Source organism: Eublepharis macularius, chromosome 12 (assembly GCF_028583425.1).
Source record: "Eublepharis macularius isolate TG4126 chromosome 12, MPM_Emac_v1.0, whole genome shotgun sequence".
NCBI lineage: Eukaryota > Metazoa > Chordata > Lepidosauria > Squamata > Eublepharidae > Eublepharis > Eublepharis macularius.
Window position 1 is genome coordinate 55,504,198 of NC_072801.1, and position 19,892 is coordinate 55,524,089.

At 39.8% G+C, this 19,892-nt stretch overlaps 1 protein-coding gene across 1 annotated transcript; it reads right to left on the reverse strand.

Annotated features, from left to right (window-relative positions):
* Positions 1–4,014: 4,014 nt before the first annotated feature.
* Positions 4,015–11,160, reverse strand: LOC129339447 (vomeronasal type-2 receptor 26-like). Its single transcript, XM_054994028.1, has 4 exons — positions 10,897–11,160; positions 8,828–9,055; positions 5,938–6,064; positions 4,015–4,916 (listed from the first exon to the last, which is right to left on the reverse strand). Exons 1-4 carry the CDS (start codon positions 11,158–11,160, stop codon positions 4,015–4,017), a joined length of 1,521 nt encoding a protein of 506 aa, XP_054850003.1.
* Between the last annotated feature and the right edge of the window lie 8,732 nt (positions 11,161–19,892).

Consider the following 19,892-nt stretch of genomic DNA (forward strand, 5'->3'; position numbering starts at 1 on the left):
TGCATGAGAATATATAGGCCAGGATATTCCGGTTCCCTTCATGTTTGCCTCTGCAGCTCCTGTGGCCATCCTGAAGCCTATTTGGAAACTCCTAGCTTTCTTTCTTGCTGCATTATGAATACCATGGACAAACAGACGGATAATTTATTTTTACATGAAATATACAAAATCCAAAATCTATTCCTAATAAACATGCATTTATTTTGTTGTATTCATTAGCTGTTGATGTATCTAATGTGCATTACAAGTACAATAAAAATAAGGTATGAGGTCAACATCCACATATATGCCTTTCCCTAAAATGCATATATTCTTCTATGAAAAATAAACATTTTGTACAACAGTAGAACTGTTACCTGAGACATCTATACTGAATGGATGGTGGATGGATCATTTGGCCCAACCTGTCTCCTACCTACCATCTCTCCCTCTCCACTATCTTATTCATGTTGTCTCTATCCCTGGACAGAATCCTACTATATAAAAGGCTAATCATATTCAAGACAACTCACTTTCTTCCCTGGTATACCTCCAGAGTGTGCTGCTGTGGAGGGAAGCCCAGATGAGGCAGCCAGATACCCAGAGAGCATGCCACGGTGGGAAGTCCAGGCTGAAATCAGGTGCAGAGCAGGTGGCAATGCCTGTCCCTCCTTTCACCTAGCTAGGATCCAGGTGGTGATGCCCACCCCCCACCCCACCACCCAGCTAGGATCAGGAGCAAAGCAGGTGGCAATGCCTCCTCCCCATCTCAAGTCAGCTGGGATCAGGAGCAGAGAGAGGGCAATGCCCACTCCTCATCTTAACCCAGGTGGGATCAGGAGCAGAGCAGGTCACAATGCCTCCTCCCCACCTTCACCCAGCTGGGATGAGGGGCAGTGAACATACAAGAGGGGCACCGTGGAGTACAAAAACAAAATAAAACAAAGACCTTCTGCTGACGTAATCTATTAAGCTACATGTTCTTAAAGTGCTCTGTGCAATAATAAATTAGAATTATAAGCTTTAATTTAATACAGATATAAAGATAATTTGCTAAGCTAATTAAAGTGCAAGGTGCTTTTCTTAGCCTACTACAATATTCAATATAATAATAAAGTTCACATCCAAGAATCACAACTATAATAACAATCATTGGGAGATGTCTTCCTATTTCGAGCCAACAAAAGAATATAGTCCAGAGATTTGGAGTCGCAAGGTAAGTACACCAAGATTTTAGTTCAAAAAATTAACTTGTCTCCTCTTTTATTAACTAAGTGCAGGTCCAACTCGGCATTGGCTCCAAAGTAGTAGCTGTTATCCAGACAGGAGGATATTTTTCAGTATTTGTCCATATGGCAATGAAGATCACAACAATTATTAAATCCCATTACTATATATTATTCCTCTATACTACACATACTTAAAGCATACCACCTCCTCCACACTTAGTAATAAAAATTAATAATCAAAAAGGGAAGACTCCTCATTCCATTATTACTACAATATTTCATTTGATATCTTTATATAACTGAATAACATAACTTTTAGTATAACAATCGTCTCTGCTTATCCTTGGCTTTATCAGAGTTTCCATATCTTACAAACTATTTTAGCAATTATATATTCAATTATATATTCATACATTTCCCCCCTTGTCAGACTATAACCTCTTATGAGCTATGTACAATAAGTCAGTATATGATCTTATTCCAATTTACAAAACTGCAACATCTTATATATTTTGTTCTTTATAAGCAAAATAATGCCCCTATTTCTCTTCAAATTCTCTTATTGGTCTTCTATTTATATAATTCGTCAATTTTGCCATCACTGCATATTCTGCCATCTTGTCTTTCCAAATTTCCTTTGTTGGGCATTCATCTTCTTTCTATTTACTTGCAAATGTCATTCTTGCCACCATCAGCAAATATCTGAATAATTTATGTGATGTTTTATCCATATTTTCTGGTATTATTCCCAACAACATAATTTGGGGTTTCATGGCGAAATCAAATTTTAAGATTTTTTGCATCTCATCATGTGCGTATGTCTTTCCAATTTTTTTTCTTTTTTTGCATGTCCACCACAGACCATGGGTTTTGTTGGCAGCCACATCCTTCACGGCCCCCATGTGTAGGCCGTGCACGATCCCCTGGTGATGGACACGGTCCGCATGGGGGAGGGGGCCACAGCAAGCACATGAGTTGCCTTTGTTGATGGCATCAGGTTCAGGGAAGTGGGTATCGTCGGTGACCGTCCTGCTCCTGTGAGCGCAAGAGCCCCTCCGAGAGGGTTGATCGCTTCCACTCCCTTCCCCCAGGTGTAGGGGAGGGGGCTGTGGTGCCCACATGTCCTTCCTTTGCCGACTCCACCACATTCAGTGAAGTGGGTGTCATCGGTGACCATCCTGCTCCTGTGAGCGCAAGGACCCCTCTGAGGGTCAGTCCCCAAGGTCCAGTGAAAAGTAGGACAGCGGCCCAGGTCAGAGCCCTGCCTCTAACCCAAGCAAGCAGACACACCATGTCACTGAGGTGGGATTCATTGGTCACTGCCCAAAGAGGCTCCCTCTGAATAGGGTAGCATATGTCTCCTTCCCCCAAGGTGGGGAAGACATCCTTTCCATCCTTCCCATGCCTTCCATTCCAGTAAGGGGCCTTTGAATTGCTACATGATCTCCTGTTGCGGAGTTGGCTTTCACTCAAGTACATCCATTAATTTCCCATCATGGGGAGTTGGTCTCCCCGTCCCCGGGGAGGGCATCTGTTGTTGATGCAGCCCCATGTAGGTGGGTTTTGTGGGCAGCCACCTCTCCTGGACAGGAGCACAAGTCTCCCTCCTTCCACCAAGGATGGGTAAGGGTCAGTCAGAATAGGGGAGGGGAAGGTGTTGTTTGTCTAAGTCTTTGGAAAAGTGATAATTGAAGAGTGTTACATGAAAACCTTTGGGGGGGGGAAGTCTACTAAAGTGAAAATCTGTGGGAAAAACAAGGTCCCCATTTAAAAGTTCGTGGTCTGTGGTCCATGAAAGCCCACGAACCACAAACTGGTGGTCCGTGGCCAACTCCTGGTCCGTGCCCATCTATAGTCACAAGTTCTAAATCCATTTATTTCAATGGGTAACTCATCATGGGATTGTACTTTTTGTCTCTCAACTAGAGTGGCAACTATATAAATGGGAATCACAGGTAAGAAGAAATATCAGTTGATTTACAAAATGCCTGCTCTTCTTCTCCAGGAATATAAGGCTGAAAGCAAAACACACTTTCTTCCATCAGCATTAGAAAATGTTGTTTACATTTAGGCACATTTTTACATGTATCCATTCCAGTCCTGAAATGGACACACCCCAGTGGATTCTCTATTTCATGTGCACAGTGAATGAAGGGATTATTTATTATGGTGCAATATTAGAATGGAAATACATACAACCACCAGAAATGTTTACATAAAAAAGTAACATAAATTATATTAAAATAATAAATACAGCAAATATAGTGAATTAAATGCATACAGAACTGTAGACTAGCAATCAGAACATTGAATGTAGATACAGATACACCTGTTGATGGGAATCAATATATAAATTGTTGTTCAGTCCCCATTGAGTCAGAATGTTTCTTAAAGCAGATGACTTTCTCTTTCCGAGACCACTAGTGACATTTCAGGGAAATATACACAAAAGCAGAATTCAGAGAGACATTCAAATTGTTTAATTCTTTCTTAAAATGTTACATTATTAAAGAATATATGTCAGGAATGTAATACTTAGTTTGTTAAGTTAAGTAGGAAAAGGAATAGAGATAGTACTGTGTTATAATAGATAAGCTTAGAAGAGAATGGAAGTATATGTTTAATAGAATAAAGTAAGTCTGAAATGAGTAAGGGAAAAAATGGACAAGGGGTTGGAAAACTGTTGGAAGTCAACAAAAGGGGGGGAAGGGAGGGGGTTAGAATTGGGAATATTTAAAGGGAATTGACTGTAATGAGTATGATATTGATTTCTAATCCAATAAAATTTAAAAAAAAAACAAATTGTTTAATTCTTTTTCCTTCTTAATTGCTCCCTGTTGTTCATCTCAGGCCTCAGAATAATGATGTAGCATTTAGGGAAAAATATGCAGCCCAGCAAGCCAGCAGTGGAGGTTAAGATGGAGAAAATCTCCACGGCCACCATGTATTTCCCCTTAGCACTCAGATAGGTTGGAACGAAGGATAACCAAACGCTACAAAATATCAACATGCTAAAAGTGATAAATCTGGCTTCATTGAAAGTGTCTGGCAATTTCCTAGCAAAGAAAGCCACAGCCAAACTGACAGTGGCGAGGCAGCCCATGTAGCCCAGGAGAGAGTAAAACATGATAGCAGAGCCTTCATTACATTCCAGTACGATTTTCCCTTTCACTGAATGCATGTCTGTGTCTGGGAATGGAGGGGAACTACTTAGCCAAAGTGTACAGATACTCGCTTGAATAAGGGAGCAGGAAAGGATAATCCAATTTGCCATTCTTTTCCCAACCCATTTTCTTATTACAGATCCTGGTTTGATTGCCATAAATGCAAGAACCACAGTGATGGTTTTGGCCAACACACTGGAAAGGGCCACAGAGAACACAGTGCCAAAAGTAACTTGTCGGAGAAGGCAGGTCATTTTTACAGGCTGTCCAAGGAACAGGAAGGAGCAGAGGAAACAAAGCAGGAGGGAGATGAGGAGGAGATAGCTGAGGGTTCGGTTGTTGGCTTTGACGATGGGGGTGTCCTGATGTTTTATGAGGATTCCAAGCACCCAAGCTGTGACCAGAGTGAAAGAGATCGCCAATTTGGCCAAGATGATCCCTAAAAGTTCTTGGTAAGACAGGAAACTTATACCTTTGGGAATGCATTGTTTTTGTTGATTGTCAGCATACTGATCTCCTGGACATTCGATGCAGGCATCCATGTCTGAAATAAAAGAAGAATTGTTTGATTATGTTACAAGATATTGACCAACATCTGAGCAGATAATAACACAGACAAATATAAAATAGAGCAGGGGTGGCCAAACTTGCTTAATATAAGAGCCACACAGAAGAGACGTCAGATGTTTGAGAGCCACAAGACATGATGCATTCAAGTGATTTCAGATTAGGAGGTGGGTTTGGGGGAGTGTTCTGAAAGTGACATCACAGAAAGGGGTTGGGTTTTGGTGGAGAATGCTGGAAGTGACATCATTGGAAGGGGTGGAGCTTGGGAAGAGCCATCACGTGACCTTTGACTTGGAAGTGACATCACAAAAGTGACATCACATCCTTGCTAGACTTCACTCCCAAAGGTCCCAGATATTTTCTGAGTCAGACCTGGCAACCCCAACATTTTTATTGAAAATATGAAAGACATGGAATGAAAGCAGGAAGGAAAAGAAAAGGGAGGGAAAGACATGGAAAGAAAGTAGGAAAGGGAGAGAAATAAACTAGCCTAAAATAAAATGTATGGCCATGGTGATACTCAGCAACCTCCAGGAGCCACACAATATGTCTAGAAGAGCCTCATGTGGCTCCTGAGCCACAATTTGGCCACCCCTGAAATAGAGGTTGGGAATGGCAAACAACCTTTATTGTTCTTGTTCCTTGAAAAACTCTGTAAGGGTCACCGTAAGGCATCTACAACTTGACAGCACTTTCATCCATCTAGAATACAGTTCAGAAAGCCGGTTGGTATACTTTTTAAATTAGGAGCTGAGGGACCCAGACTTGAATCTCCATTCCTCCATGGAAGTCTGGTTGGATGTCTTTGGGCCAATTACTTACTTTTCACTCATCTTCTCTCACAGGGTTGTTGCAGAAACAAAATGCTGGATGGAAGAATGTTGTTGTGAACTAGCTTGGTTCCTGATTTGTATGAAGAATAGAATATGAATATCTATGTAAATAAATTTGGTTAATAATGCCCTATAACTGGCTATGACGTTCATTCATTCCCCTACCTTTATGCTCAGAGATCATTCCTTCTGGGCAAGGATCACAATCATAGCAGCAAAAATTCTCTCCCTCCTTCCTTTTCCTGCTGTAGCCAGGAGGGCATTGTTCATTGCACAGTGAACTGGGCCGTATCTATTTATCAATAAACATTAACATTAAAAAGGTATTACTGGAGCATCACATAATCTCACATTGTGCATTGTTAGAATGGAATATGAGAACATCATTTTGGAACTAGCCACCTTTAGCCCTGCGTATAAACTCCCAGAATGTTCCCCTCCCTTTACTTATCCCATGGGACCAGTCATAAACACTTTGGTTGTTCCAAAGGGGAACACTCTCCTCCTCTTTAGAACTGTATTATGAAACGTGATTGATTCCTCATTGTACCAATTATTTCCTGATCCAGAGAAGGAAACTGGAAAAGGTAACAATATTTAAGAAAATGGCCGGTTCTAAAAGGCTAGTACCTCACATCCTACATAAATAAATGATCTTCAGTTTTGAAGGATTAGATTCAGATGTTCCAGTTAAGTAGAATATCCTTATGAGGGACACAGGCTATTCCAATAAGAGGGATTCCTCCAAGATGTATTGAGGGAACAAATATCAAAACATCAGCACAGAACAGGGACAAATTACTTCATGGTTACCCAATCTCATCAGATCTCACAAGACAACTAGGGTTGCCCTGCTTAGCTAGAAGTCTCAAAACTGGCTTCCAGCTTCTGAATACTGTGTCAGAAATGAAGAGGACTGGACCATCCTGACACAGATTAGGTCCCTAATGTCCCTCTGGCCTTTGCAGTAGTATTGTTTACTCATGAGAAGATAGAAAGGACAGGCAGGGAAGGCAGATAATATCCCGTCTGTTACAAAATTGGGGGGAGGGAGTTTATCAACTTTTCTGACTTATCAAGGCCTGTATTGTGTAGTGGTTAGAGTGACTGGGAACCAAGCTACAAGTGACACCTGACACAGGTTGGACACTTGTCAGCTTCCCTCAAGTTTTGATGGGAAATTTAGGCATCCTGGTCTTGCAGCTTGGCTCTCTGACTGCTGTCCAATGGACTTTTCAACTGTCACTTGTCCAACATTCCGCCAAGCTGCCTACATTTCCCATCAAAACCTGAGGGAAGCTGACAAGTGTCCAACCTGTGTCAGGTGCCACTTGTAGTTTGGCTCTACGATCTTAAAGACCCAGGTCCAAATCCCTACTCTGCCACAGAAATTATTAACCTCCAGAACTGACAGTGGATAATACCTCTAGGAATCACCTCTAAAACCTCTAGGTTTTATTATAGAGCTCCAGTGATTTCTAGAGTTACCTACTGTCACTTTCAGTTTTTTCCTGGAAGTGATGTCACCCTGGTACAATTTTTTAAAAAGAGATTTCCCCTGGTGCAGTTAGGAGCATCTGTCCTGGCCATTTATTTGTCTGTGCCACAAATAACTTGTCAGAAAATAAATCTGTAAGTCCCAAAATTGAACACCAGGTTCAGCATAGTTGTAGGAGCTGAAATGCCAAGCACAAAGGCAACTGGAACATCTTAGCCAACAAAATGACCAGAAACCATCAACACCTTCCTGCTTTTTTGTTTTGGAAACTATTGATGTCTTTGCTAGGGATGAGTCACCGGAAAACAAAGCTGGGCACTTCAAACTTGGCCAGAAAGTTCAGGATGTTGCAGGAAATTGGTACACCCCCACACAGGTTACCTCCTGAAACTCCCCAATGCTATTTGGAAGCAAAGGTTTTCTGTGGGTATAAATGGCTCAAGTTCACCCAGCGAGATTCCAAGGCCAAGATTGGATTCAAATACAGGTGTCCTCAGTCCAAGCTAGGAAAGTGCCAACTTCCCTTTACTACCTTCTTGTTTTTGAAACTTAGGTTCCATTGCAAATGCATGTACAAAGTATCATCAAGTCACAATTGAGTTATGGCAAACCCTTAGAAAGCTCACAACAACAATACTGTGAGGTCTGTTAGGCTAAGAGAGTATTGTTTTTCCAAGACTGTTGATCCAGATTTGAAGCTTCCTGGGTAAACTTAGGCCATTCTCAGAGTCTGTCTTCTTAACTACTTCACACGATGGTGGTTGTGAGAATAAAATCAAAGGCAGGAAAATAAGTATCTTAGGGAGAAATGTCCCCTGACCTGGATATTCCAGGTGAGCCTGATCTTGTCAAATCTCAGAAGCTAAGCAGGGTTGGCCATGGTTAGTAATTGGATGAGAGACCTCCAGCAAAGACCAGGGTTGCAGAGGCTGGCAATGGCAAACCACCCCTGTTATATCTTACCATGAAAACCTCACCAGAGTTCACCATAAGTCAGCTATGATTTGCGGGCACTCCACCACCAGGGACAAAGATGAGGCATGACCTTTGTTATAGATCTAATTTTCCCTGCAGCTGACCAACAGTGGGAGACAGAACTGCCAATTCAGTACTCAAACTAATGTTAAGTATCTCAAGTGAAGAAAGCTAATTTTCCCTGTGGCTTAAAAGATTATTATTCTCACTGTTGCTTCATCAGGAGTTGCTGCAATTATGTCAGCAGGAGACAGAACTAATGTTAAATATCTCAAGTAAAGCAAGCTATGGGGATGGAGTAGTGAGTAGGGTTGGAGCTCCTAAAACCAAGTGGTTGCAAAAGGGTTCAAGTTGTCTTAAAGAAGGCTGATCTCTCACACACACCCAAACACACATGCGCGCGCGCACACACGGAATGGAATATAATGAAACTGTGGAGAAGACAGCCATGACAGAGACTCACAGGATCAAGGTTTATGAGAATCACCACATCCCCTAAACAGTGTGAAGAATTCTGAAATTGAAAACATGGAATTTTCCCCAGTTCTTGTAGAGAATCTAGCATCTGTGTCTATGCCTTACCTGCTTAAATGTTCTATGCCATACAATTTGATCATCATAAAGGGTAAGCTCTTTGCCTGCAGGAGCCCAGGGATTCAGCCTTCCCACTTTTACTCTAACAAAAGACCCATTTGAGAAAGTGACCCAGTTGGTAACATCAAATCCAGTTTTTAATTCTCCATTGCCATCAAAACACACAGTATCTCCTGCACTGTTGTTGAATATGGTGGTTCTTAGAAAGTAGTGGAGCTGGTTGATAAATGAAACAAGAGAAAAGAACAAGACAGGGTTGAATACAGTGTCCCGGCTTCACAGATGTTTATGTATTTATTATATCAGTATATTGATTTTGTTCTCCTAGACATTTATCATTTCTTCTTGTGCTTTCTGATATAAAATAAAAAATGAATAATAAGTTCAAAAACTCGAGAGACCAGTTTTCCCACTCAATCTCACCCAAATCTCCTCTTCCATTCAATCCCTGGTATAGCCTTTTTTGGTCATCAAAATGCCCCAATCTCCTGTTTTACTCAGGAGAATAGCTTGTACAATCCAAACCCATGACTTTGGAGGAATTCATTTAAGAAGGCTGAGCTCCTTTGACCTCTACATTTATTTATTTATTTTATGTCAGTTATAGTCCACCTTTCTCATTGAGACGCAAGGCAGATTACAATGTCAGATTAGTACAATCAGTATCAAGGACATTTCCATACTGTGTCAAAGATATTTCCATAAACAATGCCATAGAGTAAATAAATTACAAATTTAGAAAGACACAGCATTAACAACAATCCAATACAGACTTGAAGAAATGCTGAAAACAAAACATAATCAATTCTAGGACTGATATTAGACAACAAAAATCACAGCTAGTACATAGGAATACGTACTTAAAAGCAACAGATAATATGTAAGGCAATATGATGATGTCTATAGTATAATGTTCTTTCTATCTTAAAGGTGTAATTACCTTCCATGGTTGCACTTGCTTTTCTTTTACCAATCTTTTGTTCGAAAGTTCTTTGAATCTACTGTTGGATCCAAATATGTAGATGGTGTGCAAAGCATGTGCTACAGCATGGACAGCATTGTAGATACTGTAGCTGTGGCCAGTCATGCTCATTTCAAACAATGTCACAGGAATAGAGTCTAGCTTCTCATTGCCAGAACAGGTTTTGTTACTGTCTCCATGTACAGCTGGATTTGTCAGGGAACAAGCAAATGCCTGCTCCCAGAAATTCTGAATAAAACCATCTTTTTTTGCCCAAGTAGGATTGATGTTGTGAAGAAATTTTTGGAATCCAGGTGGCTGATTGGCATGCACTGTGAAGGATATGGCACCATGGAAAGCCTCGATATCCCAATTCCTTTGAAAGGAAAATGATTCAAAATCCCAGTGGGATGTACTAATCCAGACTTTATGTAGAGGAGGCAATGAAATAAAGGGTGCTGTAAAGAGCAATACCCTCAAAACAAACATGGATGTAGGTTGTGCATATACCACATATACATTAGCTTTGCTCTTTGCGTGAATGTCATAAATCTCTGGTTGCTTCAAAAGCAAGTCTGCTGCCTCTTCCAAATAAGTTACTGTTGGGAATCTTATTGTAAAGTCAAAACAAATACCATTCTCAGAAAGCAATGGTGCCATAGTTTGCAAAAACCTGTCCCCATTGTCATCACTCATAGCTCCAAGCCCAATCCATGTCCATCTGAAATGGTGAAGTAAGCGAATAACACCCATGTATTGAAAAGCTTCATTTGGAGCCATTTGATACAAATATGGGAAGAGCATTTTGTCACCCTGAGTTGGTGAAAGTGATCCATAAGTGAGCTGAAAAAATTAGATAGATAGATAGATAGATAGATAGATAGATAGATAGATAGATAGATAGATAGATAGATAGATAGATAGATAGATAGATAGATAGATAGATAGATAGATAGATAGATAGATAGATAGATAGATAGATAGATAGATAGATAGATAGATAGATAGATATTGGCATTTTAGGAAAGATTACAACTAAATAGGATATTATTTTCCAAGAGTGTGCAATTTTCACATTTTGGGGCAAGGTTGTTACCTGGGGCATTTTGTAGATGGCTAGGATGGTAGCCATGTTGGCAGAGATGTCAGTATCCAGTCCTCCTATTATTGTTATTAGTTTGTTCTCTGTATCACACTTGTAATTGGGTATAAATCTCTGCTGAGCAGAAAGCAAATTCAGGGTAGCTTTATAGGTCATCCTTGCAGTATAGTAACTGTTGAGGATGTGGAACCCCAAAGAGAAGTTGGGCAAGATGTTGGGATTCTCATTGATTTCCTTTACTGCAAAGGTCAAGACCATGTTATGCTGGTAGTTTTTTGGCATTGACCTGCAATGAAAGTCATTGGTTATTTTAATGAACAACAGAAAATGTATTTACATTGAACTCTATTCATAATGTCTAGAAGTATGTTTTAGGCTCTTTATTATCTTTATCCGAGAACGGATCTCATTTTCTTGACATTATCTTCATAGAGGAATAAAGTCTGGTTTGATTTGGGTGCCTCTCCACCAAGAATCATTTATAATGCAGTAGATTTTTGTAATTTGATCAGGAGTTACATGTTAAGAATATGAAAGTTTATAAAAATTCTTTTTCACTTTCATACAAGGGAACAAAGTGAGCCTTCAATGAACAATGCCTCTCATACTGAATAATTACTTCTCTTTTCAAAATCCTGCTGTTTTCCTTTTCTTCGTCAAGTTATCATCATTATGTAGGAGTACATATTATATTTTTAACATACCTTTCCAATTATAAAATTTAGTTATTAAAATTTAAAATATTTCTTAAATTGTCCTTCACTACTTGTCCTCTGTTGAAATTATTTAAATGGGAAATCTTAAGCAATAGTGGATGTCCATTGCTGAATAAGGTTTCTAGCTTTGATATCCTCAGTCTCAACCTCCACAATTCTCCAAAAACCCTTCAGTATGTCCTAGACTTTCTCAGATACACTTCATACAAGGATGAAACAAATTTAAATAACGTTTTTTCAAAACTTTGTAGTAGCAAGGAAGATAGTTCAGAGGTATTTGGGAGCAAGTTTGCATTACCATTTTCCAATCTAAATCCTCATCTTCAGTGACTCCCTTGGAGCAAACATTTCAGGTATTTAGCACAATAGCATAAAATGATATTGGGACACTTCAGCCTACCTTCTTTGTCAGAAATCTTTGGAACATTGCAAACACAATTGTAGGTTTCTGGAAGCCCTGGATTATTTCACAACTATATAGAATACTTTTATCTCTTAAAATGGCAATGTTAAGAGTGTTGGGAGGGATGAGTACAGCAATATAATTAAATACAAGCAAGAATCTTGGAATCATGTTCATTTTGAGAACTGTTATGTTTACCAGCTAGTATGTGTGCAGCTTATTCCACCTTTCCAAATCAAGGACACTCTCATTAATTAGCGGGGTTTAATTAGGGCCCTTTTTACACTGCCTACTGGGACTCGCAACGATGCGGAACATCGTGCAACAAACGCGGAAAATCGCGTTTTCTCACGCGAGTTTGAAAAGGGCCTAGCTTTAAATAAATTTTTAACATTATCTGAAAGAAATTGCTAATTACTGATTAGTTTCTTGTTCAGGGCTAAAAGATTGGGCGTTATCAACTTAACCAGTAGTCCTAAGATTATAATACATTACTTGGGACTGTGGGATAGACTTGACAACCTCCCCGATGTACTAAAAAGAAACTGGTGTTCAACATGTCTGAATTGCACTGGTTAACCATATATTGTATTGTTCATCATGAATCTACCCTGGATAAAAACTATGTGGTAATTAAAAATATAATAAAAATGCTGATTTCAGCATATACATTTTAGTAACAACAACAACATTCGATTTATATACTACCCTCCAAGATGACTTAACAGCCACTCAGAGTGGTTTACATAGTATGTCATTAGTATTCCCACAACAAGAAACACCCTGTGAGGTGGGTGGGGCTGAGAGAGCTCATAGAAGCTGTGACTGACCCTAAGTCACCCAGCTGGCTTCAAGTGGAGGAGCGTGGAATCAAACCTGGTTCTCCAGATTACAGTCCCATGCTCTTAACCACTACAGCTAATTGGGTCTTTGACAGGTGTAAGGCTGTCTTTTTTAAAAAAAACAACCACAAAAAAACCCTGAATCTTATCAAGACAATTAAAATGTATCTTGATTGAAAACCTGAGTGATCTGACTCAAGACTATAGTTTTTTCCCCCTAGAGACTTAAGAAACATCTCATTTAAGGAAATGTCTATTGCATGAATACCCTTAAGTAAGGGTTAGATGGCTGTTCCTCTTTAGGACCTTTCTGTTCATTATTAAATTGTTTCTTGCCAATGTAGTCACAGTGTCTTTGTTATTGGGTATCTTTGTTATTTAATATCTATACCAACATATGAAATAAAACATGAACTAGAAATAAATTGATGCCCATTTCTACATATACAATGGGATAGATTCAGCCAGCTTTCCAGAGACTAACAGAGGTGGTTTGTCATTGCCTGCCTCTGCATAGCAAACCTGGTCTTCCTTGGAGGTCTCCCATCCAATTACTAACCAATGTTGATCCTGTTTAACTTCTGAGCTCTGATTACATCAGTCTTGCCTGGGTTATACAGGTCTGGGCAAGCTGCAAGTAAGGGTGTGCATGCCAAAATTCCTGAGCCGAAATTAAACAGAAAAATCAGTGTTTTGGAATGTTACTATCATTTTTCATAATGGTATCACAAAATCCTGGATGAACTCCCAGGCAATAACATTTCTTACTTCCAATCAGATCCTTCAAGGGATCAGGAGGTGAGTGCTCCTAGCCAATCTCCTCTAGAGACAAGCTCCAAAGAAGCAAAATCTATGGAACAGTGTATGAGTGTTTTGGAGTAGAGCTCCACATTTACGCAAATAATCTTCCACTGGGGGGTTTTTTAGGATCAGAGAATATTTTCCTCCACCTGTGCCTCCCCTTGTCTAGAAAATCAGCATCTATGGTTTTAAAACCAGAGGAGTTAGCCGTGTTAGTCTGTAGTAGCAAAATCAAAAAGAGTCCAGTAGCACCTTTAAGACTAACCAATTTTATTTTATTGTAGCATAAGCTTCACTGCGGCAAACTAACACGGCAAACTGACTCCACACCAAAAGGAGATGTTTACATTTACAAGCAAAGGAATGTTTTGATTGCCTTCACACTAATTGCATCCTGTCGTCTTGTGATATATGTCCCCTTCTTTCCCCTCCCCTCCTCTTCTGTATTTGACCAGTTAGGATCAGGCATCTGATGAAGAGAACTTGATTCTCGAAAGCTTATGCTACAATAAAATAAAATTGGTTAGTCTTAAAGGTGCTACTGGACTCTTTTTGATTATGGTTTTAAAAGTGACATTCTGGAGCTAATGTGTGACTCCAACCTAAAGACAGCTTGTAAACAAACATATCATGTAGCATAGCACTCAGGTTCTTCTGATGCCAACCCCCCTCCCACAAGAGGAATCAATGGCTACATCTAAACAAAGTATATTTCAGAAAAATAAATTACCTCATGGCAATACTACTGATATCCCATACTGCTGCCAAAATAATTCACTTCTCTTGGTGTTTGAGAATGAGCTAGCAGCCCTTAAATTTCTACTACCACTTCCAAGCCAGTTGCAGATCCATGATAAATTTCATTTCCTTACCCTCAATGCCAGTTTGTAATTCTCTCTTCCCATAGCCTGATGCATCCCTGCCTGTGACCTGCAGTTCTCCATGTTTACCACCTCTGGACATTTTAAAGCATTCTGCCCTCTCATTCTTTCCCTTATTGCACTTTTCTTTGGTTCTACATCACAGAACAACCTCATGAAGCTTACTTCTTTAACATCTTATAAAACCCTCCTCAAAACCTGCTTACCTCACAAAGACTATAGCACAATTGCTTACTTCCCTTGCCTTCTGTACAAAGCATAAATATATATGGCTGTATTGAACACACATTTCACTCCCTATCTGACTACCTCTCCATCTTTTGCTGTCTCATTGATCTCAAAGATTGAACTGAAAGGTCTACTAGGCAGAGGCAAGATATTTTTGGAAATCCTTACATAGGTTCATTAATCAACATCTGTGCAGGTGGCACCTTGAAACTGGGAGTGTTGTGGAAGATGAAAACCTGAGAGGCAATCCCACCGATGATAAAGATGCCTGGCTGGTAGAATTCATGAGGAATGGGAAGAGGATCATCTTCTATTGGATAATTAACGGCATGCCTCTTGCATACTGTATGAGGCAGCAGTATGAGAAGCAACAGCAGTTTTAGCACCATTTTAATGGAAGAACTTCCCCTTCAGATGCAGATTCTTCTTTCCATCTACAGCATTATCTGGAGTGGTTAGCATTTGTTTGTAGCAACTTTCCTTGAACAGCAGTTGATATGGCTGTGAACATTTTAGTCTGTAAGGGACCTCTTCTTGCCCAGTTAATAATGGATCATTTTACTATCTCTTGTTCATCAGTGTACAAAAGTACAACGTAAACTGACTGTCTCTTTTCAGAATGAACAAGTCATTGTCCGACCTCAATGTAAGCTTATTGGAAGGAAATAACAGTCACAAAAATAGCTGTGTAGCTACAGTTATTAAGAATTCTGTCTTGCTGTGCAAAAAAGAGTATTTTATTTTCTGGGGACATGATTATATTGCTTTGTCTCCAGGAAACTCAGGATTCTTTCCCCTCCTGTAGTATGTGGCATAAGTTTGATATCCAGCACATAAATATTTAAATGAATTAATAAACAACAATACATCTTTTAGGATCTACTGTTTCACAATGAAAAATCTAGAAATAGAAAGCTAATGAAGAAAAGCAAATGGATTAGAAACAGAGATGGCCAATGAATGGGTGAAAAACAACATAATTTACATTTAAAGATAAAGTAAACATGATTAAAAACAACAGGGCTCTGTGTATTCTGGCAAACAATTCTTTCTCAGGTATTTATAACATCTTTCAGATGTGTCTTTTTTTTTTTTTTGCTTCTGACCTATGAAAATCTAATGGGAACCAAAAACAAACAATCATTTCAATTATGACATGCTCTCCTGGTTACAGGTGGTGAGGGTAGCTTCAGATTAATTGGCAATTTCAAAAGGACCTAATTTAATTCAGTGGGGATGGGTATATACAGATATTAAAACACATTTTTATAAAGTATAATTACATTTTAAAATGATGCACAATATTCTAATTGTCTGCTTTTTGTTCAAAGTCTGATTTTGTGGCTGTTCCCACTTGAATAGAAGAGCTAGCCAGGTGTGCTCCAGTTGCTAATATAACTTTTGGCCTGAAGACTGCTTTTCATTATCCTCTGCTTATTTCATCAGAACACTGTGTTGAGAAAAGTAAGGGCGTGCACCAGCACGCTCTCCGTTTTAATGTTGTACTTGAGAACAATCCTAAAAGGCAGCTAAAAATGTTGATGTCAGAAACCAGCTCAGGATGCCAAATCATGGCCATATGATCTGAAGAAATGAGCTGTAACACATGAAAACTCATACCCTGTCACAAATTTTATTAGTCTTATAGGTGCTGCTGGACTCTTGCTCTTTTTCTACTGCTACAGACAGACTAACTTGTCTACCCATCTTGAGCTATACTCAAGATCAATTATTCTGAATAGTTACTTCTTATTATGAATCATCCTGTTGTACTCATATCCATAGTGGCAAGTGGGCAGTGTTTTTCACCTTTTCAATGCAAGCTTATTATGGTGACATGAGATATCAGATCCACTTCTGTTAGTTAAAAGCCAGGCTTACATGGGATTAGGTCACCTTCAAGTAATTCTGTAGAGTGCACTCAAGTGGGGCCATCTCATATCTGTAATGTTCATATACATTATAAAGAGGAGGGGTCTGGAATTTTATTTTGCCCCCCCCCCTGTAATGATGATCAGTGTGAGTGTCAAAGCGTATTGAAATTTGAGAGCTTGTGGGGCATTTTGGTCTGTGGCTCTGAGTACAAACTGTGGCATGAAAGAATTCCATGAAACAGAGGGAAATATGAACTTTCCCCTACATTATCCAACTCTGTTTGCTTTTGATTCTGTCTTTGGCAACAAGCTGTGACATTTACTTGTCAATATAAGTAATCTGAAGTGTTTGGGAGCAGCATCTGCATTAAAAGACATGAAGACTTAGTGTCTCCATGCCCTGCACTATTTTCTAATAATCAAATATTGGAAAAAATTCATTCTGAAGTCCATTTGAACATATGATGTCTTGTCAGTGCTGTTGCTGATCTATGGCAATAATGACTAATGGTAGGGTTTTGTCTTGCTCTGTGTCTTCAGGATATGTGACATTTGTAGTAAATGGCAAATAGTGCTTTGGTGTGAACACAAGTTAGCCAATTATACCTGTCTGGGGCATCACAGAGTGGGAGCAGGCCGTGTAACACTTATATGGCAGAGTAAGTGAAACAGGGAAGCCACATACAGTGCCCTTGTGTCTGTGGTCCATGTCACTAGCCCACTGAGACTTTGGGTGGCACATGAGAAGGAGCATCCCCCTGCTAAGGGTACTGCTGTCGAAATATACCACCACGTGGCTAGTGTAGTCCCATGGCCTCCACCCCCCTCACTCCATGTAACCCCTCCTGCCAATGCCCATTCACCAGGACAGTGATTGACTAAGCACGGGGCAACTTCAGCTGTGAGCTGCTGCCAAAAAACACCACCACATGGCATGCATGGTCCCATGGACCTCCATTGCCCTCACTCCATATAATGCCTCCTGCCCATTCACCAGGACATCGATTGACCAAGCAAGGGGTAACTCCAGTCTGCAGCATGCATGCCATGCTATACAGGGCCCCATCTGGGGAGGTGATCCTTGGATAGTGAGGAGGAGGAGAGGATGCATAGGGCTCAGAGGGGTTCAACATGAAATGTACAAAATCCAAAATCTATTCCTAATACACATGCATTTATTTTGTTGTATTGATCTTCTGTTGATGTATCTAATGTGCATTACAAGTATAATAAAACTTAACAGTAAAATATTAGGCACACAGCTAGGCAAAAGTTTTTAATCAGATAACTGAATGAAGCCCCTGGGAAAACACAATCCCAGTTCTGCTCTGATACTACATCTTTGCAATGTATGTACAAAATTCAACCACATGCCACAACTCAGCTGAAGATGGAAGTGTGAGTTCAACACCCTTTGTTGCTAGTATATAATAATTATTCTACTGTGCAGAGAAGGTTCCCTCAAAAATAAACACCTCCTGCCAACAAAAGACAACATAACCATACTGGCCAGTGACTAGAGATGGGCACGAACCGGAAAAAATACCGAACCATGTGGTTCATGGTTCATCAAATTTCACAAACCATGAACCATGAATTTAAATGAACCTGCCCCTGGTTCGCGAACCAGTTGGTTTAGTTTGAGAAAATGTAACAACCAGGTCAGAAAATCCAGATCAGCAGAAGTTTACTTCCGGGTCAGTAGAAGGTCTGCAGGAAGTCCATCCCTTGTTGCATAGGAAACTGATTGATTGGCTCCAGGCTGTCTGCAGTGACAAACCAAAAAATGAACCAAACGAACCAGCCTAAAAGTTCATGGCGGTTCGTCAGAAATGGGATCTGATGAACCGTGGTTCACGAACCACGAACCGGCCTGGTTCGTGCTTAATTTTGGTTCATATTTTGGTTAGGGCCCATCTCTACCAGTGTCCTTATGCATTTTTCCAGGTTGGAGGTGACAGAAAGCAGAGATAACAATACAACTGACCATATTGAAGGCCAATTATAACAAAAAGCCATATATCCAGAGGAGTTAGCCGTGTTAGTCTGTAGTAGCAAAATCAGAAAGAGTCCAGTAGCACCTTTAAGACTAACCAATTTTATTGTAGCATCATGAGGTTGATGGATTTCCTCTCCATTCGGCTGAATGCGGTGCTTTCCATGGTCAAAGATCCAGAGGAGTTAGCCGTGTTAGTCTGTAGTAGCAAAATCAGAAAGAGTCCAGTAGCACCTTTAAGACTAACCAATTTTATTGTAGCATCATGAGGTTGATGGATTTATAGTAAGTAAAGCTTAGCTGAAATTTCAAGGTCAATAGCTTCAGGGGAACAAAAGGAGTTTGAAGGGTTCTGAAACGTTCCCTGAAAGATTGGAATATCACTTCTCTTTGGGGTCCTTCTTGGAGGCTAGCTGGTCACCTTTGATTTGAAATGAAGATGCTGCGTCTTCTTGATCAAGACGATCAGAGTTTAAATAACCAACATGAGAATGATGAAGACATGATTTCACCTTCATATTGTGCCCCTTCAGGAAGTTTTTCTGATGAAATATAGACCAGTTTCTGCTCAGACTTATCAAAAACATACTAATGTTTAGGATGAGACGTATCATGCCTAATGCTCTCCTAGTTGTGTTTCCTTACTGTCGTGTATGGAATTGGTTCTCCCAGGAGAGAGACAATCTCCTTTATAAATTTGTTCAAAATGAAGTATCATTTAATTATGCAGTTGAATTTAGAGTAGCGACTAGAATAAAATTATAATCCCAGGTAAGGAGGGAGGCATAATTCATTGATTCATGAAAAGTGCCTGCTCTTTGGCTACAGTGATACAAGATTTATAAGAAATTTCTTTCCATCATTGCTTGAAAAAGATGGATTGCTTCATTAAACTATATTTTCACACTCATTTATTCCAGAACAATGGAACAACGGACAACCCCAACTGGAAGGTCTGTTCCCTGTACACAGTGGATGGGAATAGTGATTCACTGGTGGATGGGAACTGACATACCAATTGGCTTTGGGTTGCTAACTTAATGCAGAGCAGACAGTTTAATCAAAGTGCTCCAATTTAGGTCTTGATCCCATGAGGCCAATACTAGGATGGGGTATGTGAATAATATTTGCTCCAAACACCTGAGCTGTATAGAAAAAAGAAAAGAAAGATAAGTCTCTGACCCATGCAATCCAAGCAGTTAAGTGACATTTACATATAGGTGCTTCTACATATTTTTTGCTATTTGGC